Consider the following 24975-nt stretch of genomic DNA (forward strand, 5'->3'; position numbering starts at 1 on the left):
AGACCTGTATGAAGTACTCAAGATGTTTTTTTTTTTTTTTTTTTTATGAGAACCCCAAACACGAGAGGTATTATAACCTATAGTACTTAGTACCGTGCTTGGGTTGGAGGTTGAGAAGACGAAAGAAGATATTTGTTGATATTGGACTTGAACTTCTGTAGATTGTAATTTTCAGGAAATACGTATGAAGGAAGGTTGTTCCAGAAAACGGCAGTTGAATGAATAAATGAGGAAGATGAAAAGTTGGTTCTGTGGGTTTGTAGTTGGACAGTAAATGGATGTTGGCTGGTGGCGGCACGTGTTCGGACTGTTTTGAAAGAGAGAGCGGGAATTATAGAAGCCAATTCAGAAGAACAGTGCCCATGGAAGTATCTGTAGAAGAGGCATGCAGCAGAAACAGTGCGTCTATGAGAAAGTGAGTGGAGAGACTCTGTTAGAGATGAATCATTAATTAACCTAACTGCCCTCTTCTGAATGGAATCAAGAAGCCTGAGAGAGGTTTTGGGGGCACCACCCCAGATGTGGGAACAATATTCCATGGCAGGGCGGATTTGCGATTTATACAGAGTGAGCAGCTGTTTGGGAGGAAAGTAACGCCGAGAGCGAAAGAGAAAACCAAGTTTTTTAGATGCAGAGGAAGCAATATTTTTAATGTGCTTGTGCCAAGAGAGATTAGAAGTCAGGGTAATCCCCAAAAGAGATATATCATTTTGCCTAGAAATTGGAGTGTCACTAAAGATAAGCATAGGAGCAGAAGAATCCTTTTTGCGAGATATAAGACAAGATTGAGTTTTAGAAGGGTTGAAATCAACTAAGTTGTCTTTGCCCCACTGGAGAATTACCTGAAGATCGGCATTTAAGGAATTGGCAGCAGATTTTCGAGAACTTGAAGCTGATTGAGCTGGACAAGGTTTCTCAAAATGGAAAGTTGAATGCAATGTGCTATCATCGGCAAAACTATGGATAGGATTTCCAGTCAATGGAAGAAGGTCATTGATATACAAGAGGAAAAGAGTGGGGGAAAGAACTGAACCTTGGGGGACACCGGCATTAGTGGAGAAGTTAGAAGACAGAGAGCCATCTACCATCACCCTCAGCGAGCGATCAGAGAGAAAACTGGATAACCAATTACTAAAAACAGTTGCCAAACCATAAGATGGAAGCTTGTTTAGAAGACCTTTATGCCAAACACGATCAAAAGCCTTTGAGATGTCAAGAGCAACTACTTGTGTTTCACCGAACCTTTCCATTGAATTAGTCCATAAATGGGTAACATAAGCCAGAATATCACCAGTGGATCGACACTGACGGAATCCATACTGGCGATCGTTGATCAGACGGAAGGTTTCTAGGTAGTTTAAGAGTTGGCGGTTAATTGATTTCTCCATTACTTTAGAAAGAGTAGAAGTAATTGCAATGGGACGATAATTGGATGGGAGGGATTTGTCACCCTTTTTAGGAACTGGCTGGATATGAGCAAATTTCCAAGCAGAAGGAAAAACACCTTTGGAATAAGAAAGTGAAAAAAGGCGGCAAAGAATAGGAGTAAGTTCAGGAGCACAGGTTTTGAGAACAAGTGGAGAAATACCATCAGGACCTGGAGCTTTCTTAGCATCAAGATTCATCAAAATCCTTCTGATATCCTTTTGACGGAAGACCACAGGAGGCATTGAATGGAGTGTGTTAGGAATGGTGGGAGGTGTTTTACCAAGATCATTAATACATGAGCTCGAAGAAAAATGGGATGCTAGCAGGTCAGCTTTATCCTTGGCTGAAGTGACAACAGAACCATCTGGTTTGGACAGAGGTGGGAGCAGAGATGGGCAAAAGTTGCGGCCAATAGCTTTGGCAAGAGACCAGAATGCTCGGCTACCATTAGGGCAAGAAGCAAGTTTTCTACTCTTAGCCTGTTCAAACTCTAGTTTGGACTGATTAATAACTGCTTTACAATTGTTGCGAGCTTTGGTGTAGGCAGAAAATGAAACTGAAGAATTAGAAACAAGCCAGTTATGTTATGCAACGTTCTTCTCTTGGACAGCCTTAGCACATTTATTGGAAAACCAAGGTTTAGATAAAGGACGAGATTTTAAAGTGGAGTGTGGGATAAAGGATTCCATTCCTGCAAGAATAATTTCACTGACACGATCTGAGCAAACGTTGACATCAGAAGTTTTGAAACAGTAATCAGACCAAGGAAAAGAAGAAAAGAAGTCTCGCAGGTCATCCCATTTTGCATTCTTGTAATGCCAAACAATACGAGGTTGGGAATAGCCATGAGATAAAGGTTCCATTGGAGAAGAGACAATCACCAAGTTGTGATCTGAAGTGCCTAAAGGACCTCTCACTTCAACCTTGTACTTAGAAGGGTTGTTTGTGAGAAAAAGATCAAGCGTATTGGCTGTATGATTAGGATTGTCCGGTATTCTTGTAGGTAAATGAACAATCTGTGCTAGGTCATTAGTAATTGCAAAAGCCTCAGCATCTCGACCTGCTGGGTCGGTGTGACTAGAAAACGGAAGCCAGCTGGAGTTGTGAATGTTAAAATCACCAAGGAAAATTACCTCATTGTTAGGAAAGTTGGACTGGAGAAAGTCAAGTTGCAAAGAGAGGAAGTCAAAGAGCTCCAAGTGATTAGTGGAGTTGGGAGAACGGTAGAGACAACAGATGAATTTTACACAATGAGGTAGAGAGATTTTAAGCCAGAGAAGATCAAAGAGAGGAGATTCCAAATTGCCAAGTCTCTGACAGGGAATATCAGAACGGACATATGCACAAGTACCACCTTTGAGGCGAAAGGAATCATACAGCAAATAATTTGGACATCTGAGATGAGCAGTAGTGGAATCAACTGATAACTGAGATTCAGTCAGAAAAAGTACATGGGGTTTGGAAGACTGCAAGTGGAAATGCACATCGTTGAGATTAGAATTGAGACCACGTATATTTGTGAAATGAATTAGGAAGTCCTTGGGAGGTTTAGATCTTTTCGCAGATAAGCTTGCTCTATTATTTTGACAATTTATGGTGTATTCAATAGTAAGAAAAAGTGGGTGGGACATGCTGTATGAAGTAATGAAATTTTTGGATATGGCGTACACGTGGTAAGAATATACCCAGATCCTTAACATAATGTGGCCTCGACAATGCTCCCCCATACACACTACTCGGACTCCCTCCAGTCACTATCTGGCAGAGTAGAGGTAGCAAGATTATACACTAGCTGATCCGGAAGCTTCCTAGAGAGTTACCAATAGGTTCAGTCCGGTGTACTAACTAGCGGTCGGCCTGCGAACACCGTTTTAGAGCTGTACCCTCGAAATGTAAGGAATATTGGATCTTGCCACGACATTCATCATAACCTCAAAAATCATCAATCATACTGCATGATGGAAGAGATAGGGAAGGGTTGCCGGAACTTAGCTCTAGAGACTAAACATGGGTTCCACCACTTCAAGCCTCCAATAAGCAAAGTGGTGGTATTTCACCGGTTGATGAGGGTCATCTACCACCTAGTACTGCCTGGTAACATAGAGGGGCGGCGTTCCTCCATGTGGTGTGGGCGCCACACCTCGACCCCTGCTTACGTTGGTTCACACCTGGGTGGTCACCCACCATGTACTTGTGCATGAAGGTTATACCCAGGATTACTAACAGTCCCACCATCGTGAAGGTGCAAGCAGAGGATTTGGCTGTCATTGACCGTCCGGACTTCGCCGAAATTGGGTCCACTTGACTACTGCACAATGATCTGCTCAAGATGTGGCCTGACTACTTTACACAATGGTATAATCACATCTTTATTCCTGCTAACGAAGTTCCTGTATTTTATTGACGAAACCCCATTAGCTGTCCTGGCAGACTGTCAGCACTGCTCAGAGAACTTTATGTATGACTGCACAATCACCCCACATATTTTTTTTTTTTCTTTTTCATTTTCTACTGCCCCGAGTGTAGTACCACACAGTTGGTATGTTACTCTGGTATTGCTACCACCCAATATGCAGAATTTATCAATGTTAAACCTTAGTATTACCACTGTTTGTCTTCTCCTACTCAATCATCCCTTAGCAGCAACTTGCCCTTAATGTCACACTACTGCAATTTGTACAGCAGTTTTTTTATGTGGAACAGTATCAAAAGCTTTCCTAAAATCCAAGTACAGTCAGTCCTCATATAACACATGTTTACATTACACAAATTCGATCATACACGATTTATAAATAGGGGAACGATATCTTATATAACACGAACCAAATTCGCTTATGCACGATTCGCCTTTGTGTTTACAAGAAAATGGCAGTCGAATGCAGAATCACCCCAACTGAACGCAACACGATAGGAATGAAGAGGAGATTCTGAAAATGTATTTATGTGTTTTATATCAGTGAAGGGGAAACACATTCACCACAATAACGTAAAATTCCAGCTATCGGTATTATCGCGAATGCAATTAGATCGAGTTTACTACCAGTTTATAACAGATTCCACTAGCAGAAATGCACTGAAAATTGTTTTTATTGTTTTATGGTAGTAACCCTAGAAGTGTGCTTTAGTAAAATGTGAGATGTTAATTGTGTATCTCTGCCCTTATGGTGTTGTTTATTCAGTTGCTACACGTGCACAGCTTTGTTTATGTGTATCAAGCGTGCCTCCTCATTTGTAATTGTGCTTTATTCCCTAAAAATGAGTAAATACTTAAAAGGTGAGAAAAGAAGCGTCCTGGTGAAGACACTGCAGATTCAGACAGAAAAAAAAGCAATATCGATAAACAGAGGCGGACGGGGTCAAAAATTCTTACCCTGGAAAATTTGTAGTGTCCTCACACTAGCGTTTATGGCCAAAATCACACCGGCCACCGGGGTTTTCCCAGTAAGGCTTATGGCCAGTCTGCCACTGTCGATAGCGAAAAAATATGAAACTGTAAAATGCTTTGAACAAAATGAAAGACCATGTGATATTGCACGTGCTACAGACCTAAATGAGGCAACACCGAGAATTACAAAGAATGCAGAGAAAATAAAAACAACTTTCATAGCAGGAACAACTCAGAGGGTAATTAAAATCCATTAGATTAAGGCACAAAGAATTGGAAGAGATGGAATGGCTGTCATCTGTTTGGATAGAAAATCAAACAAAAAACAAGTTTGCTTACGATAGAAGCAAAATCATTAGCAATATTTTATTATGTAATAAAATACGTATTTTATTCGTAAAAAATACTTACGTATTTTTATTATGATATTATAATAAAATATAATATAATAATAATTAAAAATATTATAAAAAATTATATTATTTTTATTATGTATTTTAATCGTTATAAAATACGTAAGTATTTTATTACGATTATTTATTGTGTTTGGTAATGTTTTGGTTACCAATGTGTGTTCAATCTTGGGTGGTCGGCACCTAACCCTATTTTTCCCATAGGGCCTGTTGTTTATATTGCACAATTTTGCATTGCACGAGGGTTTCTAGGAACACAACTATCGTGCTATACGAGGACTGACTGTATATATGACAATTATTCTTCGTATCCAGTTCCTTTGTGACCATATCGTAGTATCCAATCAAATTGGTCAGACAAGATATTTCCTTAACAAACCCATGCTGTGTCTGAATTATAACTGCAGACTTGTCTAGATGATCCTGCATTAATTTTTCAATCTAATTCACACGTGTCCAGTCTACAGGGACCTATCCTGATTCCAAGGATATATCATAATTATGGCTAAGGGTTTCTCTTCCACTTTCCTCTTGATTATTATAAAATTATTTAGCCCTTGTTAGAGTTTGATAAACTCCTAATCTCTACTTATCTTGCCTAAATAATTCCTTTTGTGTGAATGTAGATGCAAAATACTCATTCAGTTTGTCAGCAACCTGCACAGAATCATCAACAGTCGAACCATCGATATCAGGTGGCCCCATTTGATTTATTTCCTTCCTGCTAGTGTTTACATCAGTATAGAAATCTGTGCTGTTTTTCCTTGCATAATTTTCCCAAGTTTTCTTATAATCTGTCTACACTTGCCTAACCACCTTTGGGATTTAATTACAGACTAGTTTATATCTACCATGGGCTTCTGTGTCACCTGATTATTTAATATGCATCCTGTGCATTTTTTTCTCTACCAAAAGTCTTATCAGTCATTTGACATCCACTTAGGTCTAAGAATTGAACAGTGTTTCTTTGTTGCTGTGAAAATTCGAGTAGCTTCTACGGTTACTTAACTGAATGCTTTCCGTTTAGAATTTTCTTTGGTGATATCTTCAGTGGGTCTCTCACTATGGATTTTTAATAATGTCTGAGATCACTGTAGTCACCTCTATGAATGCAAAAAACCTTCTCTTTACGCTCGGTAGTAGTTGCAATCTTTAAGTCCCACATCAGTACACTGTGATCATTGTCACCTAGTGGTTCTTATCGCAGATTCTTAGAGCATAAATTAATAATCATTGCTGATAATCTGATCAGGGGTATTACTCCTTTTGGTTGCCTCTCTAACATGCTGCTGTAGAAAACAGTCATTAATAAATCCCCAAAAGCAAGACTTTTGGGGATTCTGTTGTCAAAGGGGAACTTTGACAACAGAACTTCATAGATAGTGGACTTTCAAAGGGCAAGTGCTTTCTGATGTGAATATAGTTACTAGACATAAGGCCAGAGGAACATCTTGTTATAATTTTGTCATAGAAGTCTCTGTAGTTGTGAGGAGAATCCTCTTAGCTTGAGCACGAGTGTATATAGATTGGGCGCCTCCATGGGCAGGAGCAGCAGTGCATAACACACACGCTTCTTGATTAGACCGGGGTTTGAGCCCGTGACCACCAATACGGAGAAAGCGGAAAGGTCAGTGAATGACCACCACATATCCCCAGAGCAATATGGCCTTAGTTGCTAATGCTCCTAAATAAAAAACCAAATAAGTAAAGTATATAGATTGGGGGTCACACTGAGTGTGCGACCTGCTGGTGCCGACCCAATGTTATTGATGTATGGGTTTGGGCACGTTGCTAGATATTGTTCTGCAGGCGAGTACTGTGGTCACTGTGCAGGATGAGGGCACACTTATAAAAAGGGATATGAAAAAGCAGATACACCGAAGTGTTAACTGCTGAAGAAGGGTCTCCTTCTGCACACTCAGATAAGATCTGCCCTGATGGGACAGATCTTATCCATATGGCAGTAGATATCCTTAGAAGAAGGACCGACTACTGTGATTAGGGTCCCGCTGATGGTGAGAGTAATTTCATGCAGTAGGAATGATCAGATTATGGTGCCCTTGTCCGGCAGTGGTCGTGGATTTTGTTGGCGTATGTTGGGTCGGTGCTGTGGGTTGCAGTTTGTGTTGCAGCCCTGATTGATTAATTGTTGTGAGAACCACAAAGTTACTGTAAGGAAGTAAATATAAGTCACTTATATTTATTATTATTTGTACTTACGAGTTGTCAGATGTTTTGCGGGATGGGATGACCTACCTCCTCGTGGTCGGGATGGTAACTTGTGGTGTGGGTGAGGGGAGCTGTCCCCACTGTGAGGCTAAAGGTTGTTTCAATTTAAGTTATTTGTTAAAGTTGATGAATTGTGAAAATCGATCCTCTAAATCAGCGGTTCCCAACTGGTAGTTTGCGACCCCCCCCAGAGGTTCGTGAAAGTGCTCCAGGGGGTTCACACTAAAAATTCTATAATGGTGTCTGCTTAGATTTACATAGGTATATTATTGTAAACTACAAAATATAACTAATAATAAACAATAAAGTAAAATAAAATTAAATAAAAGCAAAGAATTTCCAAAGAAAGAAACCATAATTCCTTATAATTAGTTTACTATCTTACAGTATATCATGTTAAATAAATGTTTTCCATACTAAATTTTCTTTTGATTCTCAAGGATCGTTGTTATGCACAGGTACTTTTTTTTTTTTTTTTAGAACCTATAGCACTTAGTATCGTGCATGGGTCGAAGGTTGGAAAGTTGAAAGAAGATACTTGTTGACATTAGACTTGAACTTCTGTTGATTGTTGTTTTCAGGAAATACATAAGAAGGGGATTGTTCCAGAAAATGGAAATTGAATGAATAAATGAGGAAGAAGAAAAGTTGGTTCTGTGAATTTGAACTTGGACAGTAAAAGGATGTTGACTGGTTGCGGCACGTATTCGGATTGCTTCGAAAGAGAGAGCGGGAATTATAGAAGCCAATTCAGAAGAACAGTGCCCGTGGGAGTATATTCAAAGGTAATATACTCTCTGTCTCATAGAAAGGTCTATGAGACAGAGAGTGGGGAGACTCTGTTAGAGATGAGACTGTTGCGAGGGTAGCACAGTGGTATTGTTACCGTCCTCCCCACACCGGATGGAAAAAGCCCGGGTTCGAATCCCGTCGATAACGCAAGGAATTGTAATGGGCTTTTTTCACTCCATGGATGAGTTAGTCAGTCTCAGACACAATAAATATATGGGTAGTGTAATCGTTTACGGGTGACCCTAATATGGTTTTTTTTTTTTTTTTTTGGTTTTTTTTGTTAGAGATGAGACATTAATTAACCTAACTGCCCTCTTTGAACAGAATCTAGAAGCCTGAGAGAGGTTTTTTGGGGGCACTGCCGCAAATGTGGCAACAATATTCTGTGATAGGCCGGATTTGCGATTTCTACTGAGTCAACAACAGGTTGGAAGAAAAGAAACGCCAAGAGAAAAAGAGAAAATCAAGTTTTTTAGATGCAGAGGAAGCAATATTTGTAATGTGCTTTATTCCAAGAGAGATTAGGAGTCAGTGTAATCCCCAAGATCTTGCCTAGAACTCAGAGCATCATCGAAGATAAACATAAGAGCAGAAGAATCCTTTTTGTGAGATATAAGACAGGACCGAGTTTTAGAAGGATTGAAATTAAGTTATCTTTGCCCCACTGGAGAATTACCTGGAGATCAGCATTTAAGTAAATGGTAGTGGCTATTCGAGAAGTTGAAGCTGTTTGAGCAGGGAAAGTTTTCCCAAACTGGAAGGTGGAATGCAGTGTACTATCATGAGCAAAACGATGGATAGGATTTCCAGTCAAAGGAAGAAGGTCGTTAATATACAAGCGGAAAAGAGTAGGAGAAAGAACTGAATCTTGGAGAACACCAGCATTAGTGAAGAAGCTAGAAAACATAGAGCTGTCTACTATTAACCAGTGAGCGGTCAGAGATAAAACTGGAGAACCAGAGACCGGTCTCCACATCATGTTGGATTGTCCAAGTTATACTGATCTCCATGCGAGGCTGGAGCGAGAGATGCTCACTCTCACCCAGGATAACTTAGAGGAATTGTGTTTGAGACACGATTATTTTGCTGAATTAACGAAATATGTTGATGTCTTTGAGCGTCGATAAAATTGCTAGATAGGCAACCTACCTCCTCGCTGTGAAGACGAAAACTCATGGTGAGGGAAGAGACGCCATCCCCATGGCGAGGCTAAAGGTCGTTGCTATCACTATGTCATTGAGTTATGAGTTGTACAACATAACTAGCAACTAATTTTTAAAGATACACTCACAGCTGAACTAGCTGCATATGAGTGAAAGCCCAGGTGGCAACTAGGATGGCAGTAACACAAATGACAAATATCCTTTTTGTATATATTGGTTAGTGTTTGTTTATATTACTAATAGCGTTAAGTAGTTAAGTTTATTGATAATATCTTCAAAGAAGCGTTCAACCCAGGTTGAGTCTCGGGTCAACGTCCCAGAGACATCAGAAGAGAAGAGGAGAGTGCAGATGAGTATACTGATCCTGAGATTCAGGAAGTGATACCAGTGGAGAATCCATGGGCTGCAAAAGCCACCAGGATGGATACTGGTGCCTCCGTGAAGCCTCCTGGGCCGAGCTCTGATGAACCTTCAAGAAAGGGCATGAAGGAGAAGAAATTCCCTGCAAAGTGGATGGCAAGGAAGGCCCAAGAGGCGTATCTTGTCTTGACAGCTCTTTTTGGTCTCCCAGACCAAAAAGAGCTGTCAAGACAAGAGCTGTGGTTGCAGCTAAGAAATAAACTATCGAAGAGGTTTCTACACGACCCAAGGTTGTGGCGAATACAAGATCAACAAGTAGTAAAGTTCACAGTCAAGATGGGGTTGCAATGTTAAGAAGTACCAAGAAGAGATTAAGGGAACTCATTATGTCAGATGAGCTAGGCTTGTTAAGGAAAGTAATTAATGAAATTGAAACAATGTGGGATGACCTTGAGAAGGTTGTCCATGAGGTTATAACAGAACGAGATCTTAAAGACCCTGGTGAGTGTTCTGGATGGAAGACCTACTAACTTTTGCAGATGCTATTGGTCCTCAGATGGAGGGAAAATGGAGCTCCAAGACAGTGATAATTAGAGCGAAGATGGAATGTTTTGGCTCTAGTGACAAGATAAAGTCCAAACTTATCAACACAATAAGACCTCTCTTACCAAATACAAAGGTAATTGGTGTACAGCCTATACAAGACAGAAGAGTAGCCCTTGAAGCAGCAACTGAAGATATCAAGAAAATAATCAAATGCCCTTGGAGGAGCTTTGCCTGGAGGTTGAGGGGTGTCTCAAGAGATGTTTGAAGGCAATCTTCAATGTGGACAAGACTGTGACCAGTGACCATGTACAAGAACTGTGGGAAAAAATCTTGCGAAGTGTGAGATTTCTAAGAACCAAGTCCTTTTGGAAATAAAGGTTTTGACTCGAAATAAAGCCACGGGAAGCCCTGGCTTTAATTTTATCCCAGAGATGCCAGGTTTTATTAGAAGAATTCTATTTAATGAGATGAGAATGTACATTGATTGGAGCTTGCATAGAGTGCGGGTCCTTCTGGTTACCACTCAGTGCTTTAGATGATTGTCATTTGGACACATGGTGAAGCACTGTAAGGCAGATTAGCATTAGCATTAGTAGAGGCATTTGATGCAAGAAAGCAAGCTTATGCAGCATCAGCCAAAAAAAAAAAAAAAAAAAAAAACCAAATAAATAAATAAAAAATAACCACTTCCACTTCACCCCTCTGTTCGTTCGAAATACCTGTCCAGCTGAGCCTTAAACTTATTTAGGCTATCAACTTCCACGACAAGGGATGGAAGTCTATTCCAGCAACCAACCACCCGCTGGCTAAAGGCAAATTTCCTCACGTCTATCCTACATCTGTCTTTCCTCAATTTGAATTTATGCCCTCTCAGGTGATTATTCTGAGCAAGAGGAAGAATCCCATCAGCATTGAGCATGCTCAAACCATTCAAGGCTTTATACACCTCTATCAGATCACCTCGCCGGTGCCTAGTCTCCAGACACTGTAATTTGCAAAACGTAAGCCTTTCTTCGTAAGAGCACCCCTTTGTTCCATTCACTAATCTTGTTGCCCTTCTCTTCTGATGTCTTCTGTGGCCACTGTGCTCGACAAGGACATTCCTATAAGAAGTGTGTAAAAAAAAGGAGGATTCTCCTAGATGTGTCAACTGCTGGAGAAGAAAGTCTCCTTCTGCGCATTCTGTAATAGATCAAATACGTCTGGATTATATCAGGGCTATTGATACGTTAAAAACATGAACAGATTATGGAGAGTAATAAATACACCATAACGCAGATTAATGCACAGAGGGTGGCTAATGTGACCTTGCAGTTGGCACTTGTTATAGGAGATTGGAGCTGACCTGGTATTGTTGCAGGAGTCCTATGTCTTAAGTGGCCATGTAGTAGGTTACCCAAAATGATTTATGGTGGTGGAGGCCAGGGAAACCATCTGCAGCCATACTTGTACCTAATGTAGATCTTAGATCTTACGATCACTGGTATAACATCGCTGTGCGAGTCATAGTGTGTGTGTGTGTGTGTGTGTGTGTGTGTGTGTGTGTGTGTGTGTGTGTACACCATCTACTTTGTTTCTTGTTTTGTTATATTGTCAACCATTTCAGGGCATAGAGGCCTCCACTGAATATCTGGAGACGGTTCTATTCACACTAGGACAGCAAATGTTGTGGTGGGGATGGATGCTAATTCTAGGTCCAGTCTTTGTGGAGGCCAAGATTCTGATGATAGAGGTCTGGAGCTGGAAGAGTTCTTGTCCTCCTAGGGAATGGTCATGGTTAATAATTCAGAGCAACTCCGTCTTCTCCTTTTTTAGCAGGAGAATCCTTTATAGAGGTAACAATTTGCAATGCTTCCACACTGAGAAGTGTTAGGAAGTGAGTTATACATGACGACTTGTCCACTAGTGACCACAGTTCATTACCTTTGAATATACTCCTACTGTGTCCAAATCAGGTGTGGTGTGATTCCTTTGGTATTATACTAGAAATGTGAGCTGGGAGCATTTTCTGCCCCTTGTGCAGGCTTCATTCGATAGCAAGCAATGCTCAAATACTACAGCTACCAAGAAAGCTGAATATGTAACTAAGAAAATCCAAGAAGTATGTGCAAAAACCTTACAAAGGAAGAGGTACATGACTAGATCAGTACCTTGGTGGTCAAATGAACTTAGGAATTTAAGGACACAAGTTAAGAGGGCAAGGCAAGCTTACCAAAGGGGGAGAAGATTGTTCCCCCTATGTAACCTTCAGGAACTGAGGGAAGTATGTGGGTTTATGCCGGTTGTATGTTAAGAAAATAATGGAGTCCAAGAGGAACTCTTGGCGAATGTTTGTTGAGGACCAAGGATCAGCTGATCCTTGGTCCTCAACAAACTTTTGAATATACTAGTGACTAAATTAGTCACTAATAAAATGCAACATACAGAATTAATGTGAACAGTGCTCACAGACCAAAGTGAAACCTTGGGCTGGGAACAGCCAATGACCAAAGTACTGGACGAATAATTATATAGTGAGACTCCTAATAATATTTTACAGATGCAGATTGTATCTGATAATAATAGTTATGTTAGTGAGGGGAGTGAGCCTCACTTTACTGCAGCCGAGCTTGAAGTAACTATACAAGCTACTAAGGTGGGTAAGGCTCCGGGGCTGGATACCCTTGATGCAACAATTAAAAAGGAGATGTATTAGGCAAGTCATGGTACACTTGTAGAGTTGCTTAATGCCTGCCTAGTAGAAGGTGTTTTCCCTTCAGTTTGGAAGGTGGTGGTATTGAGGGTACTCCTCAAGAACCCGGAGAAGCCTGTGGATGAGCTGCGGTTATCAATTGCCCTGTTGCCAGTAATGAGGAAGCTGCTGGACAGGCTGGCACTGTCGCGTCTGATTCTGTGCTATGAGGCACAGGGCCTGTTCTCCTGGCAACAATATGGGTTCAAAAAGGGGTCCTCGGCAAAGGAATGCTGTCGCTCATGTTATGAATTGGACCAATGACTATGGTGGCCGGTATGTACTCAGTTTATTCATGAACTTTTCGGAGATGTTCGATGCTCTGTGGTGGGATAGTATCCTCCGCAGGGCTAGGGTGTCCCTCTGTCCCAGGAATCTGTACTGTCTGCTCTAGGGTTATTTTTGTCAGAGATGAGTAGTGGTGTGTATGAAGTATGCTAAGCTGTCTCAGAACGTTGAATGAGTCTGTCCCCGGGGCCAATAATATGGAATTGCATACTGGATGAGTTTCTAAGTTCACACAGTGTGGAAGAAACAATGATAGTCGCCTATGCGGATGACCTCGTGTTCCTTGTGGGGGGAAACTCCCGCAAGGAGCTGGAGGAATGGGCTAGCTCTTGCTAGGAATGGGCTCTCCCAGTTGTTGACCTGGGCAGATCTGCATAAGTTTAAAGTTTCTGAACACAAATCAATGGCTGTGTTGCTGAGGGGGACCCTCAGCTGGGCGCGGCTTCCTGTTTGTTGCTCTGGAGGTTTCTCTCTTCGAGTAGGGCAGAGAGTCCTGTAGTTGGGGGTTTACCTGGAGGAGCGGCTGATGTGCTTGGCGCATGGCAAGTACTTTCAGGAGAAGGTGAGGCAGATATATTCCAAGCTTCAGCGAGTTACTCGTGTGGATTGGGACGTTAAGGGAGGGGCCCTCTACCTCCTTTATGATAACATCTTTGTCCTAATCCTGACATATGCAGCTGGAGTTTAGGGTGGGTGGGTCGAGCACTTGCATATCTGCCAAATCCTTCTCTCTGCACAGAGGTCAGCTCGTCTGAGTATAACTAGGACCTGTAGGACTGTAGCTACTGATGCCTTATGTGTATTAGCTGGCAAGTTGCCAGCTCATCTTCAGGTAGCTCAGGCCCACCTGAGATACTGCTTGAAGAGAGGAGTCTCGAGACTTGTGTTCTGCATCAGGTTGTGCATGGTTAGGCCAGTGGATGATGCTTTTAATATTACAGCTGAGTGGAGGAGGATTAGTAATTGAACTAATGACCATTTGGCAAAACCAACAGACTTCTGAAAAGTGCAGGCATTTTTATGCTTTTGTCCTCTCTGTTCACACCGTGAACCGCACAGGGCCTGGCTCTGGTTTGGACTGGCTGTCCAGTTAGGGATGGCGACCTCAGTTGGTAACATGCGACCTACCTCTTCATGATGGGGGGCGTGGAGATGCCGTTCCTGCTGCGAGGCCAAATGGTCGTTCTATCTTAGTCAAAGTCCAAGGTTACCATAGGTTACAAGATTACATTGTTAATCAACAATGTTAACATATTAACATTGTTGATTAACAATACAGTAAAATTCTGAAAATCTGGACTGCTCAGGGACTGGTTCGATTCAGATTCTCAGGCAGTACTTTTAAAATTCAAATTTAAGATGGAATAAAGAAGAGATAACCAGGTAAATTTTGACAGTTTATTCATTATCAAATAAAGCATGCTTCAATTATCGAAATGAGCAGTTTTAAAGAAAAATAAGGTCAACATCTGACAAAGATGTAAAAAAAAAAAAAGCATGTAATGTTTGAAATTATGTTTATAAATAATGTAAAAGAAAAATATAAATGAAAGCAGAAGATACATATTTTATATACATTAATTGTTTTAATTTATTAACGAAACATGTTCATATAAAATACAAAGTTTGAAAAACAAACAAATATTTATTCGTTCTTTTCCGCGATTTCTGTTGCATCTGTTGCACTGCTTGTGGATGGAACACTTGCAGCTTCTACTCTATCTGCTACACTGCTTGATGCTTCTACTCATGGAGCCTCCGTAGCCAGGTGGGAAGGAGGAGCAGCAGCAGTGCGTAGCACATGCTTCTTGTTTAGACCGGGGTTCGAGCCCGTCACCACCAAATATGGGGGATTTGGGAAGGTCAGGGAATGACCACCACATATCCTGGAGCAATATGGCCTTAGTTGCTAATGCTCCTAAAAAAAAAAAAAAAAAAAAAAAAATGCTTCTACTCATCTGCTACACTGCTAGATTCTTCTATTGCGTTCTTTAAACACTTTTGTATATCATCTTGTTTACAACTTTGTAATTTCTTTGGGATAAAATTATTATGCACCACGTGTGCATGACGTCCTGAAGACATGTTATGGTTCTGTTCCATAAATTTAATAACTGTTTCAATGGACTTTTTTGTAGTAGCCCAAGTATCTCTTCTTTTTCAACTTTGTTTCCTTCACCAGATTCTTCTGAATAATTCTCTTCTATCTTATCAGGAGTTATAATGCTTTGAATAATTTCTTGATCAGTGAAAGTCGCTGCACCTTCAACATCATCTTCAGTGCGTATCCACTCTTCTATGTCATCAGCATTAAGTTTGCGTAGAGGGTTGCCTTCCATAAATTCAACAGTTTCCATTAGTTCTTTTACTTCAGATTCCTTCAGCTTTATGTGAAATCCTTCAAAATCTTTGTTTCAATCAGATTGTAGATCTGCAAACATCATATTCGGCCATAACTTTCACCACACTCTTAAAGGAGTTACAGGCTTGACTGCATTCCACGTAGTTGCAAGTGAAAATTTTGCAATCTTTGATTGTAAAACTGCATTGAAATTCTGAAGAGTCCACATTCTTATGCATCATTTTCATCATAAAATCATTTTTATAGTGACATTTAAAGTTCCTAATGACTCTTTGATCCATGGGTTGAATTAATGGTGTTACATTTAGTGGCAAGTAACATGCAAAAATATTTCCGCAATCAGACACTAATTTTGATTCATGTGGGTGGGCCCTACAGTTGTCGAGAAGTAGCAGGCACTTTGTATTTGCGGGCTTCCCCAATTTTCTCAAGTTCTGACGAACTGATGGAACAAAATCATGAACAAACCAATCACGAAATATATCTTTGTTCATCCAAGCATTCTTTTGGGCTTTATAGGTCACAGGTAAGTGCACAATTCCTTTAAAAGCCCGTTGGTGCTGAAAATTACCAATCACGAAAAGCTTAATTTTATGCTGAACTGAAGCATTAGCACCATAAGAACGGTTATTCTTTCCTTATTAAACTTAAACCCTGTTGCATTTCATTCTTGGTTTTCAGTCAAAGTTTTTGTGGGCAAACACTTCCAGTAAACCGCTGTTTCATCAGCATTATAAATTTGATTGGCTGTAAGGTCATAGTCAGATACAGTTTTTTCAAATGTTGCACTATATTCTGTTGCTGCTTGTGTATCAGCTGACTGTCTTTCTTTAGCAATATCTAACTGTTTAATACCATGATGAGTCTTGAAATTCCTAAGCCATCCATCACTAAATGGGCACTCTGATTCAATGTTCGTATGCTCCTTAATAAAAGACCTTGCTTTGGCAGTAAGCATCGGCCCAGAAATTGTCATACTTTCCGATCGTTTTAGCAAAAACCATTCATACAACACTTTATCGAGATTCTCTAATTTTGGCCGATGTAAACTTTTTCACTCGGTAATTTTATTGTAAGGCTCAGATGAGGCTTTGTATTCTAGAATTTTATTCCTTGCCTTTTTTATATCATAAATTGTAGGCTTTCTGATGTATATTTCCATTAAAACAGTATTGCTCACACCACTTTCTAGTTTTTTTAATTATTTGAAGCTTGTCACTCAGTTTCAATGTGTTCTTCTTTCTCTTCACACCATGAAGTTTATCAATTTTAGGAGCCATTATTATGGGCTTGTAAATACATATGCTATATATGGTAAATGGAAAGAGTAGGACAAAAATTATAGCATTGCCACAGTTTGATTGCTCATTTCAAAATGCCGACCGCGAGCTCACTTGTTATCACTGGGCATCTGTGGCACTTATGCATGCGCGCGCACACAAAAAATTCCACTAAATTTAAAAAGGTTGTGAGTTTTGAAAAGTCCAAATTCTCAGGTGGTCCGGATTTTCGGACTTTTACTGTACTAACCTTGGTTTAGATGAAGTAACAGGTCATGGCCAACATATTAGTTGCATATGTGCTGAAGCACAGGAGGCAACTAAAATATAGGTTCATTCAAATGACAAATGTCCTTTTTGTATGCAGCTGGATTTGGGGGGGGGGGGTGAAGTACACTTGCATGCCTGGAGGATCTTGCTCTCAGTGCAGAGATTTGGACTTCTAAGCATCACCAGGGCTTGCAGGGCGGTTGCTGCAGAGTCACTGTGTGTTAGTCGGGAAGATTCCAATGTATTCTTGTGGAGCAGTATTCCATGCATTATGCTGTTAGGAGGGGACTCTCCTGACAGATTTTTTGGCATCTGCTTCTGCCTGGTGGACCAGCTAGGTTTGCCGCTGGATTTAACACTTGGAGGTGCATCAGTGATGAATTAGAGACCATATGGCAAGCTCAATGGACTAATTCCAAGAAGGGTAGACATTTGTTCTTCTTTATGCCTTCTGTCAGTACTGTGAGCTGGGGAAGACATTCCTGGCTCCACTTTGGGTTGGCGGCTTGCTCTGTCCTTACTAGGCACGGGCTGAGGTCGAGGCTTTTCCAGCTGTGGCTGGCTCCCTCAGAGTTGTGTGAATGTGGTGAGCCTGAGACTGGCCTCCACATAGTGCAGCAGTGCCTGTTGTATGTGGACCTGCGAGTGAGGCTTCGGCGAGGGATGCTCACTCTTGCTACCTCCGATTTGAAGGATTTGTTATTAACAAACGCTTATGGTAGATTTTCTGATTTTGTCAGAATGGTATTTTTGCAATGGTTGAGATCCGGATAGTAGTGACCTGCCTCCTCCTGGTGGGGGTGTGATTGGCTGACCCTGCCACAAGGCTAAATGGTCAATGAATTTATTTCTTTGTTATTTGAGTTTGTGTTGACCAGTTGGTCGTGTTGTGTTGTTAGAATAACAACACAACACGACCTACTAACACTATACGACCTGTTAGAATAACCTACTAATAGTAGTAGTTGATGGTGATGTACTATCAAAACACAATAGGAACTGGGATGCATATGGGCTGAAGCCCAGGTGGTGACTCAGGATGAAAGTTCCTCAAATGACAAATGTCCTTTCTATACAGGAAAAGCAGACTCGCCCGTGCTTTGTGATTTAGTGACTTCAGCTAGCTCTGGATATTCCATTTTAATCTTATGTTCATTGGCCATCCCTCTTCTAATAAATGTCACCATGGGAACTATGAATGCCTGTTTAGTACAGTGAATCAGTTTTTAGAGATTGATAGTTAGGGGATTGTTCTCCAAAAAGTGATTTAAAAATTGTTTTGTTCATGTTTCTTACCTGACTTTCCTTATAAGGACTACCATAGACATAGTGAAGCCTGAACTGTCAGCTTATAACTATAATTTTCTTGTTTGCAACAAACTGATTGGCTGAGCATTATAATTAGTAGTTTTGGATATTTGAGATATTTGGCTGCAGTGAGGTCTGGGGAAATTTTTTTTGCCATTTTGACCTTGTAATTTTTGCTGGCCAGGACTTTTATTCCAAACTTAGACTTTGCCATTAAACAACATAGTGTTTTATGTACACTGCCCTACTATTAATATCTGGACACCCCTCCATGGATGGGGAAACAGGTCCTATGCATACAACATGTCACAGAACCTGCTATAAATATGCACACTGGGCTTCAAACAGACAATTGCAAAAGTGGGCAAAAGTGACCCATTAGTCATTATCGACCAAACCATGAATGCTGTGCATTACCAGGGCAACCTGGAAAATTATGCACTTCTAACATTATGGCAATACTTCGGGGAAGGCCCATACCTTCATCAGCATGACAGCACACCATGTCATACTGCTCTGGTTTTAACAGATTGGGAGGACATGTGTTTGGAAAAATTGGATTGGCCAGCCCAGAGTCTGATCTGAACACTATCGCGCATCTTTGGGATGTATTGGATTGTCGGATATGTGCACATCAAGATCGCCCAAAGAACAAGGCCGAACTGGTGGCTGCATTAAAGGCTGAGTGGAGGAACATATCACCTGACATTTATAAAAGCTAGTTGAGAGTATGCCGCTAAGATTGAAGGCTGTCATAAAAGCAAAAGGTTTCAGCAAAATATTAAATGACACAATAAAAGCCTTTTCTTTTGTCTAAAGGAAGTTATATAGTGATTTATTCATACATTGCTTTCTTGCATCAAGTGCCACTGCCACTGCTACTACTACTACTACTACAACAACCATATTATCTTCTTCAGTGTCATGTAATGGCGGAAACAGACGACTTTTTGGAGGGATCATAGTACTGGAGGCTGCCAGTACTACCTGAAAACCTTGCTGAAAATATGTTTAAATAATAAATATTTTATTATTGGATAAACTATGGTATATATAGCCTGTCTAGATAAGAAAGCGACCCAGGTAACCTTTTAAAGTGAATATACAGTGTTGAAATAAGATTTGTCTACAAACTAAATTCAACTGATACTTAGGCTCTTGTTGGGCAGGAGTTGGTCGTTTCCTGGAGGGGGCCCTAAATAGTCCCACTGCAGTGAAACTTTTTGTATGGAACCCCAGTGCATTTACTTATTTTTGTGAATATTCATGGTGCCCCCTACTAGATAGTTTTAAAGAAAGAAGATATCAAAATTTCAGTTTTTCAAGTATTTATATAATGTGTACCAGGACTGGTTAACATGGCCAGTTATAATTTCTTGTAAACTTGTTATATGCTTTGTTTATTGCCTAGAATTGTTTGTGAGTGATATATTTGGTTATATTATTGAATCTAAACAGGTTTAACCTTGAACTTTGAGGTTATTTTAGCCAGTACTTGAGGACTCTTACTTAAGAGTACTTGAGGCCAGTACTCTTACTACCAAAACACATTTTTTTTTTATTATTATTTCATTTATAATTGTGACATTTCAGACATTTTTGTGTTGCATTGTTTTCTGTATTAAAATGTCAGATTAAAGCTCATCTGCTGCTGCTTCTGCAATGCCTGCAGATCTCATTATGGCCCCAGGAGTTCTGGAGGTCAACCTGCAGGATTTGAAAACTCCTTTTGTTGAACTAGTTGATATATTGAGGAAAAATGCTCTCTCCTCTAAATATAGATCAAACTTAAGCGGTTACTGCTACACCTAATGTCCAGAGAGATTCTGGATAGTTAACTGAAACTAGTGCTCTTGCTTTTGTATATACTTTAAAAAATAATTTGCTAAATGTATTGAAAGATGGAGAGAAGGTAATTCCATCTATGATCATAGATGTTAGTAAGGGCTTTAACCCTTTAGAAAGATTAGTTTTAGAATTAAGCTCTGAGAATGAGATTCTTAAAAACAGATGAGTACAGCAAGGTATGCCTGCTAGAACTTCTGCTCCAACACTTGCATAGGTTGGAGCAGAAGTTGGCAAACAAATCAGGGTTAATACAATACCTAAAGGTACACAACCAAAACATGTTATTATACAAGCTGGTCAGGACTCTGATCTTAAGACCAGTGGGGAAGTCGAATCAGAAATGACTAAACAATTCAAGTCAAGATTCAAACAAATTAAAATCAAATCAGACCATAATATAAGGGAGGAAGGTATCCTTATAGAAACTGCTTCCAGCAAAGATTTAGAAACACTTAAGAATTGAAATGAGTTTAAAGATCTAAACCTTACTGTGGACAAACTGAGAAAGTTAAACCCTACAATAGTTATTTGTTATGTGGGGAAAGATGTCACAGCGAAAGAATTCTTGGACAACTTTATGATAAAAATCTAGTGGATCATAGATATACTGAAGAAGAAATTAATGATAAAATTAAAGTCAGATTTAAAATAAAATCAAAAAACAAAAACTGTATGCATTTGGTTATTGGGCTTCCAGGCCTTATCAGGAGAGCTCTGATGGAGTCTGATAGTAAGCTGTACATTGGTTGGTTGGCCCACACTGTGAATGACTTCATCGCTGCCTCGCGGTGTTTTAAATGCCTAAATTACGGGCATTCCTTGAAAAACTATTGCTGAGCTTTAGGCCACCAGTTCTTTGAATGCTCCATTAAAGACTCTCTTGTTGTATGTCTCAATTGCAAGTCCCACATAAGAAATTTTGACCACTCCTACTGGGATTCAAAGTGTCCTGAGTATGGAAGAGCTCAGGATACAAGCAAACTATGCACCAACTATGTATAGTACATTACAAACAGTTACTCGGAACAGTGTAAATATCAAAATTTTATAGCTGAATTGTCAGAGATCAGTTTCGTTGACAAATGATATTGCAAAAATCATAACGGATCCTAGCATTAAGATTTTGAGACCACAAGAGCTCCATTCGTATAGTGGTGTGGTCAAGGGTCTACCTTCTGGCTGTCTTGTAATCCTATCGAATTCAGAAACTGTTGGAGTTGGTGGTAATGCTGTAACCAGGATTTGGATGGCCTTGTTGTGGCGGACCCACACATGACAGTGACTAGGATTAATAGTCTTTGTACCATATGCACGCTCTCTCTCTCTCTCTCTCTCTCTCTCTCTCTCTCTCTCTCTCTCTCTCTCTCTCTCTCTCCCTCTCTCTCCCTCTCTCCCTCCCTCCCTCCCTCCCTCCCTCCCTCCCTCTGTGTGTGTGTGTGTTTAGAAGGGCCTTTTGGTCAAATATATTTTATTTCTCTATATATGATATGCAATCAGCCACATCAACAAATTGAATCATTTCTAAACTACCTTGAGGATATCTGCCTTAAATTTTCTGGAAAATGCATAATCATACTTACTGACGCAAATGAGTCCTTCCTCTTTTGGAATAGTCTAGCTTCATATCCACAGGGGGAACTTTTGGAAGAATTTATCTTCACAAAAAATTTAACATTATGGAATACTGCTGAGCATCCTCCAACTTTCATTTCCTCTACTGGTCAATCATACATCGACTTAACACTTTCAATTTCTATCCTGGGTCAATTTATTAGGAACTGGCAAGTGCACATGTCATGGTCATCAAGTGACTACAATGTTATCACTTTTGACATGTACTCGCCTGACATTACTGTTCGGAGGCCGGTCTCTGACTTTCCCGGGTACTGCTGGTGCTGACTGGGTTTCTTTTGACCAAGTTCTTAAGGCTGCTGTTCTGCCAGAAAATCTTCAACTTATTGCTTAAATGCCCACAGTCAACAGGCCGATGAAGTCTTGAGGTTGATTACAGCTGTATGCAATGCACGCTTGCAAAAGAAAAAAGCGAAGGTTAAATTTGATTCCTTGGTGGACTTGACATTTCACTGAATTATGAAATAATATGAAAACTGCCAATTGGGACATGCAACGAGCCAAAAGAAATAACCGAGGACAGGAGGAGATTAATCATCTTATTGAGTTATATAAGGCGACTCGGAGATCTTACTTTAATGAAATATATCATGAGAAGAAACAGGCATAGGATCATTTGGTCCGGCCAATTATGCATCAATAGCATCAGCAGATATTCTTGCAGCCTTTCTATTTAAGTATATCCCATCCTTGTAGAAGCAATCTCTCCTGTTAACAAGCTTAGACCATGCTGTGAAAAATTCTATGTCATGTGCCTTGCACAATCTCTTGCCAGGGCTGAATTGATTAAAGGCTGTCATCATGTATACCTTCCTATCTTGTCTGGGCAGAATTCAGACAGTTTAAAATTTAACTCGGACTTACTACTTTTTTTCAACAATCCCCTGTTCTTTAGCATTAGCATTAGTAGTGACATGATGCAAGAAAGCGAGCTTATACAGCATCAAACAAAAAAATAATAATAATAAAAACATCCCATTTCACTTATCCGTTCACTCCAAAAGTTTGTCCAGTTATTCCTTGAATCTATTTAAGCTATCAACTTCCACAATGACATAATGGACGTTTGTTCCGGCAATCAACCACTCACTGGCTAAAGGCAAATTTCTGCACTGTCCTTTTTCATCTTGAATTTATGTCCCCTCAAGTGCATCATATGAGCAAGAGGAAGAATCCCATCAGCATTGAGCTTGCTCAATGCTGATGGGATTCTTCTCAAAGCCTTATACACCTTAATCTGATCACCTCACAGGTGCTTAATCTCCAGACACTGCAATTTACAGGAGTTAAACCTTTTGGTAAGAGCCCCACTTTCTTCCCCTCGCCAATCTCATTGTCCCTCTGAATATTGCTCATATTTATTGTGGCATGTATGTAGTACTATATCTAGCTAATATGATGGTCTTCAGTTCAGCATACACTCAAACAAGGTTGAGTCTCTGAGAAAATGAATATTTGTTCCCTAAATTAATTGTCCAGAATTGTCAGCTGAAGCTCTAAAAGATTGGGCTCTAGATGGATCATCAAGTACTGACTGTATTGTATAAGCTACTTTAGTTGTCTGTCAGTGCAAAAATTGACGTTACTAATGAATTACACATTGTTTAATTAGTTTTGCAGAACTGAAATGTGATGCATTGCAACTTCGTTGCATCATTGGTTTTTAATGGAAAAAACATGCAATTATAGTTTAATTATACACAAGAATGTCACTTTTAATTAGGATATTAATGTAGTCAGAGTTAGTGTAGTAATTCATAGTTCAGTTTTTTTTCTAGGTGATTTAGTTTCATAATCATGATTATTTTAGTTTATGGCAGGGCATACAGTACACTATTAAATGCATATAACACTGCATTTGATTCTGGCTACATATTTGGATTTGTTATTAGATATATAGAATTCTTGTTGGCTTCTCTCTCTAAACCAGCACTGGAACTGGAACTTAAAAAGCTAAATATTTCTATTTGTACATCTATTACCAATAGATGTACAAATAAAATACTCTAAAATTTTAATTTAATTTTTTTGAATGCAAAGTAAACTCAGCAAAAATCCAGAAACTTAGCCAGAGACAAATTTAGTGTTTAATATTTTGTATGCATTGTTACTAGATTAAACCTGCAGTAAAATTTCATGAAACTTCCATATGACCTTTGTTTTCCCTGTATAAATTATATTACAAGTGTTCCATGCAACATATTTTCCAAAGTGTTTGTTACTAATTCTTCTTTTACATATTTCTTTTCTAGATAATGCATCTTTGGAAGTGACAGAGTTCTATTCATCAGAACTTAGTAAGGCCAACATTATTTTAGATGAGCTAGCCTTTCGACGAAATCAAGAGAAATTCAGTTCCTTTCTTTTATATTGGACTGAGCCAGTAAATGAAAGATTGAGGTTACTGTTGAAGGTTATGCTTTTTGAGGCAGGGTTATGTGATACGATTTGAATGTGCATAATAATTGTGTAAATAAAAAGGTCAATTAATGAATATCACATGCTACACTTAGAATGCCATTTGATTGTATCGTATGATGGCCACATTTAATTCAGATCAAGCGTGATAATTTATTAACTGCTTTGCAAAACAGTGAAATTTAACCCCGGGGGGCTCACATCTAGTGAGTATGGACTTGGCACACCCAGGGTCCTCAGCTGGATAAAAAAAAAAAAAAAAAAAAGGTAAAGTGCAGCCATTATCAACCCACTGCAGGATGGAAACCTCCTCAACAATTCATGCTGAGGAAAATAGACCATAATCTGCCACGTTGGTCCAGTGCAGGTTGGCAGATCGACCGTATTCAGCAGTCAGGGGCTTGAACTCAAGTCTACTCAAAGAGCGTGTGCTACTGCACTTCCGCTCCTGACCACTCTGCTGGATATCATAATTCTTCTCTTTCTTGGTGATTCTCTTCTACTTTTGACTCTTGTTTTCTC

At 39.8% G+C, this 24975-nt stretch overlaps 1 protein-coding gene across 2 annotated transcripts in view; it reads left to right on the forward strand.

The window, feature by feature from the left end:
• Positions 1-24494, forward strand: part of LOC150076630 (cyclin-dependent kinase 2-interacting protein-like) — a 78011-nt gene extending 53517 nt beyond the window's left edge. For both annotated transcript variants that reach the window (XM_090386191.1, XM_090386192.1), the window contains exon 6: positions 24288-24494. In XM_090386191.1, coding sequence (XP_090242317.1) covers positions 24288-24487 — 200 coding nt within the window. In that variant the 3' untranslated portion in view covers positions 24488-24494. The remainder of the gene's footprint in view (positions 1-24287) is intronic.
• Positions 24495-24975: the final 481 nt, after the last annotated feature.

This window comes from Mastigoproctus giganteus, chromosome 12 (assembly GCF_048544385.1).
Source record: "Mastigoproctus giganteus isolate SK-2022 chromosome 12, ASM4854438v1, whole genome shotgun sequence".
NCBI lineage: Eukaryota > Metazoa > Arthropoda > Arachnida > Uropygi > Thelyphonidae > Mastigoproctus > Mastigoproctus giganteus.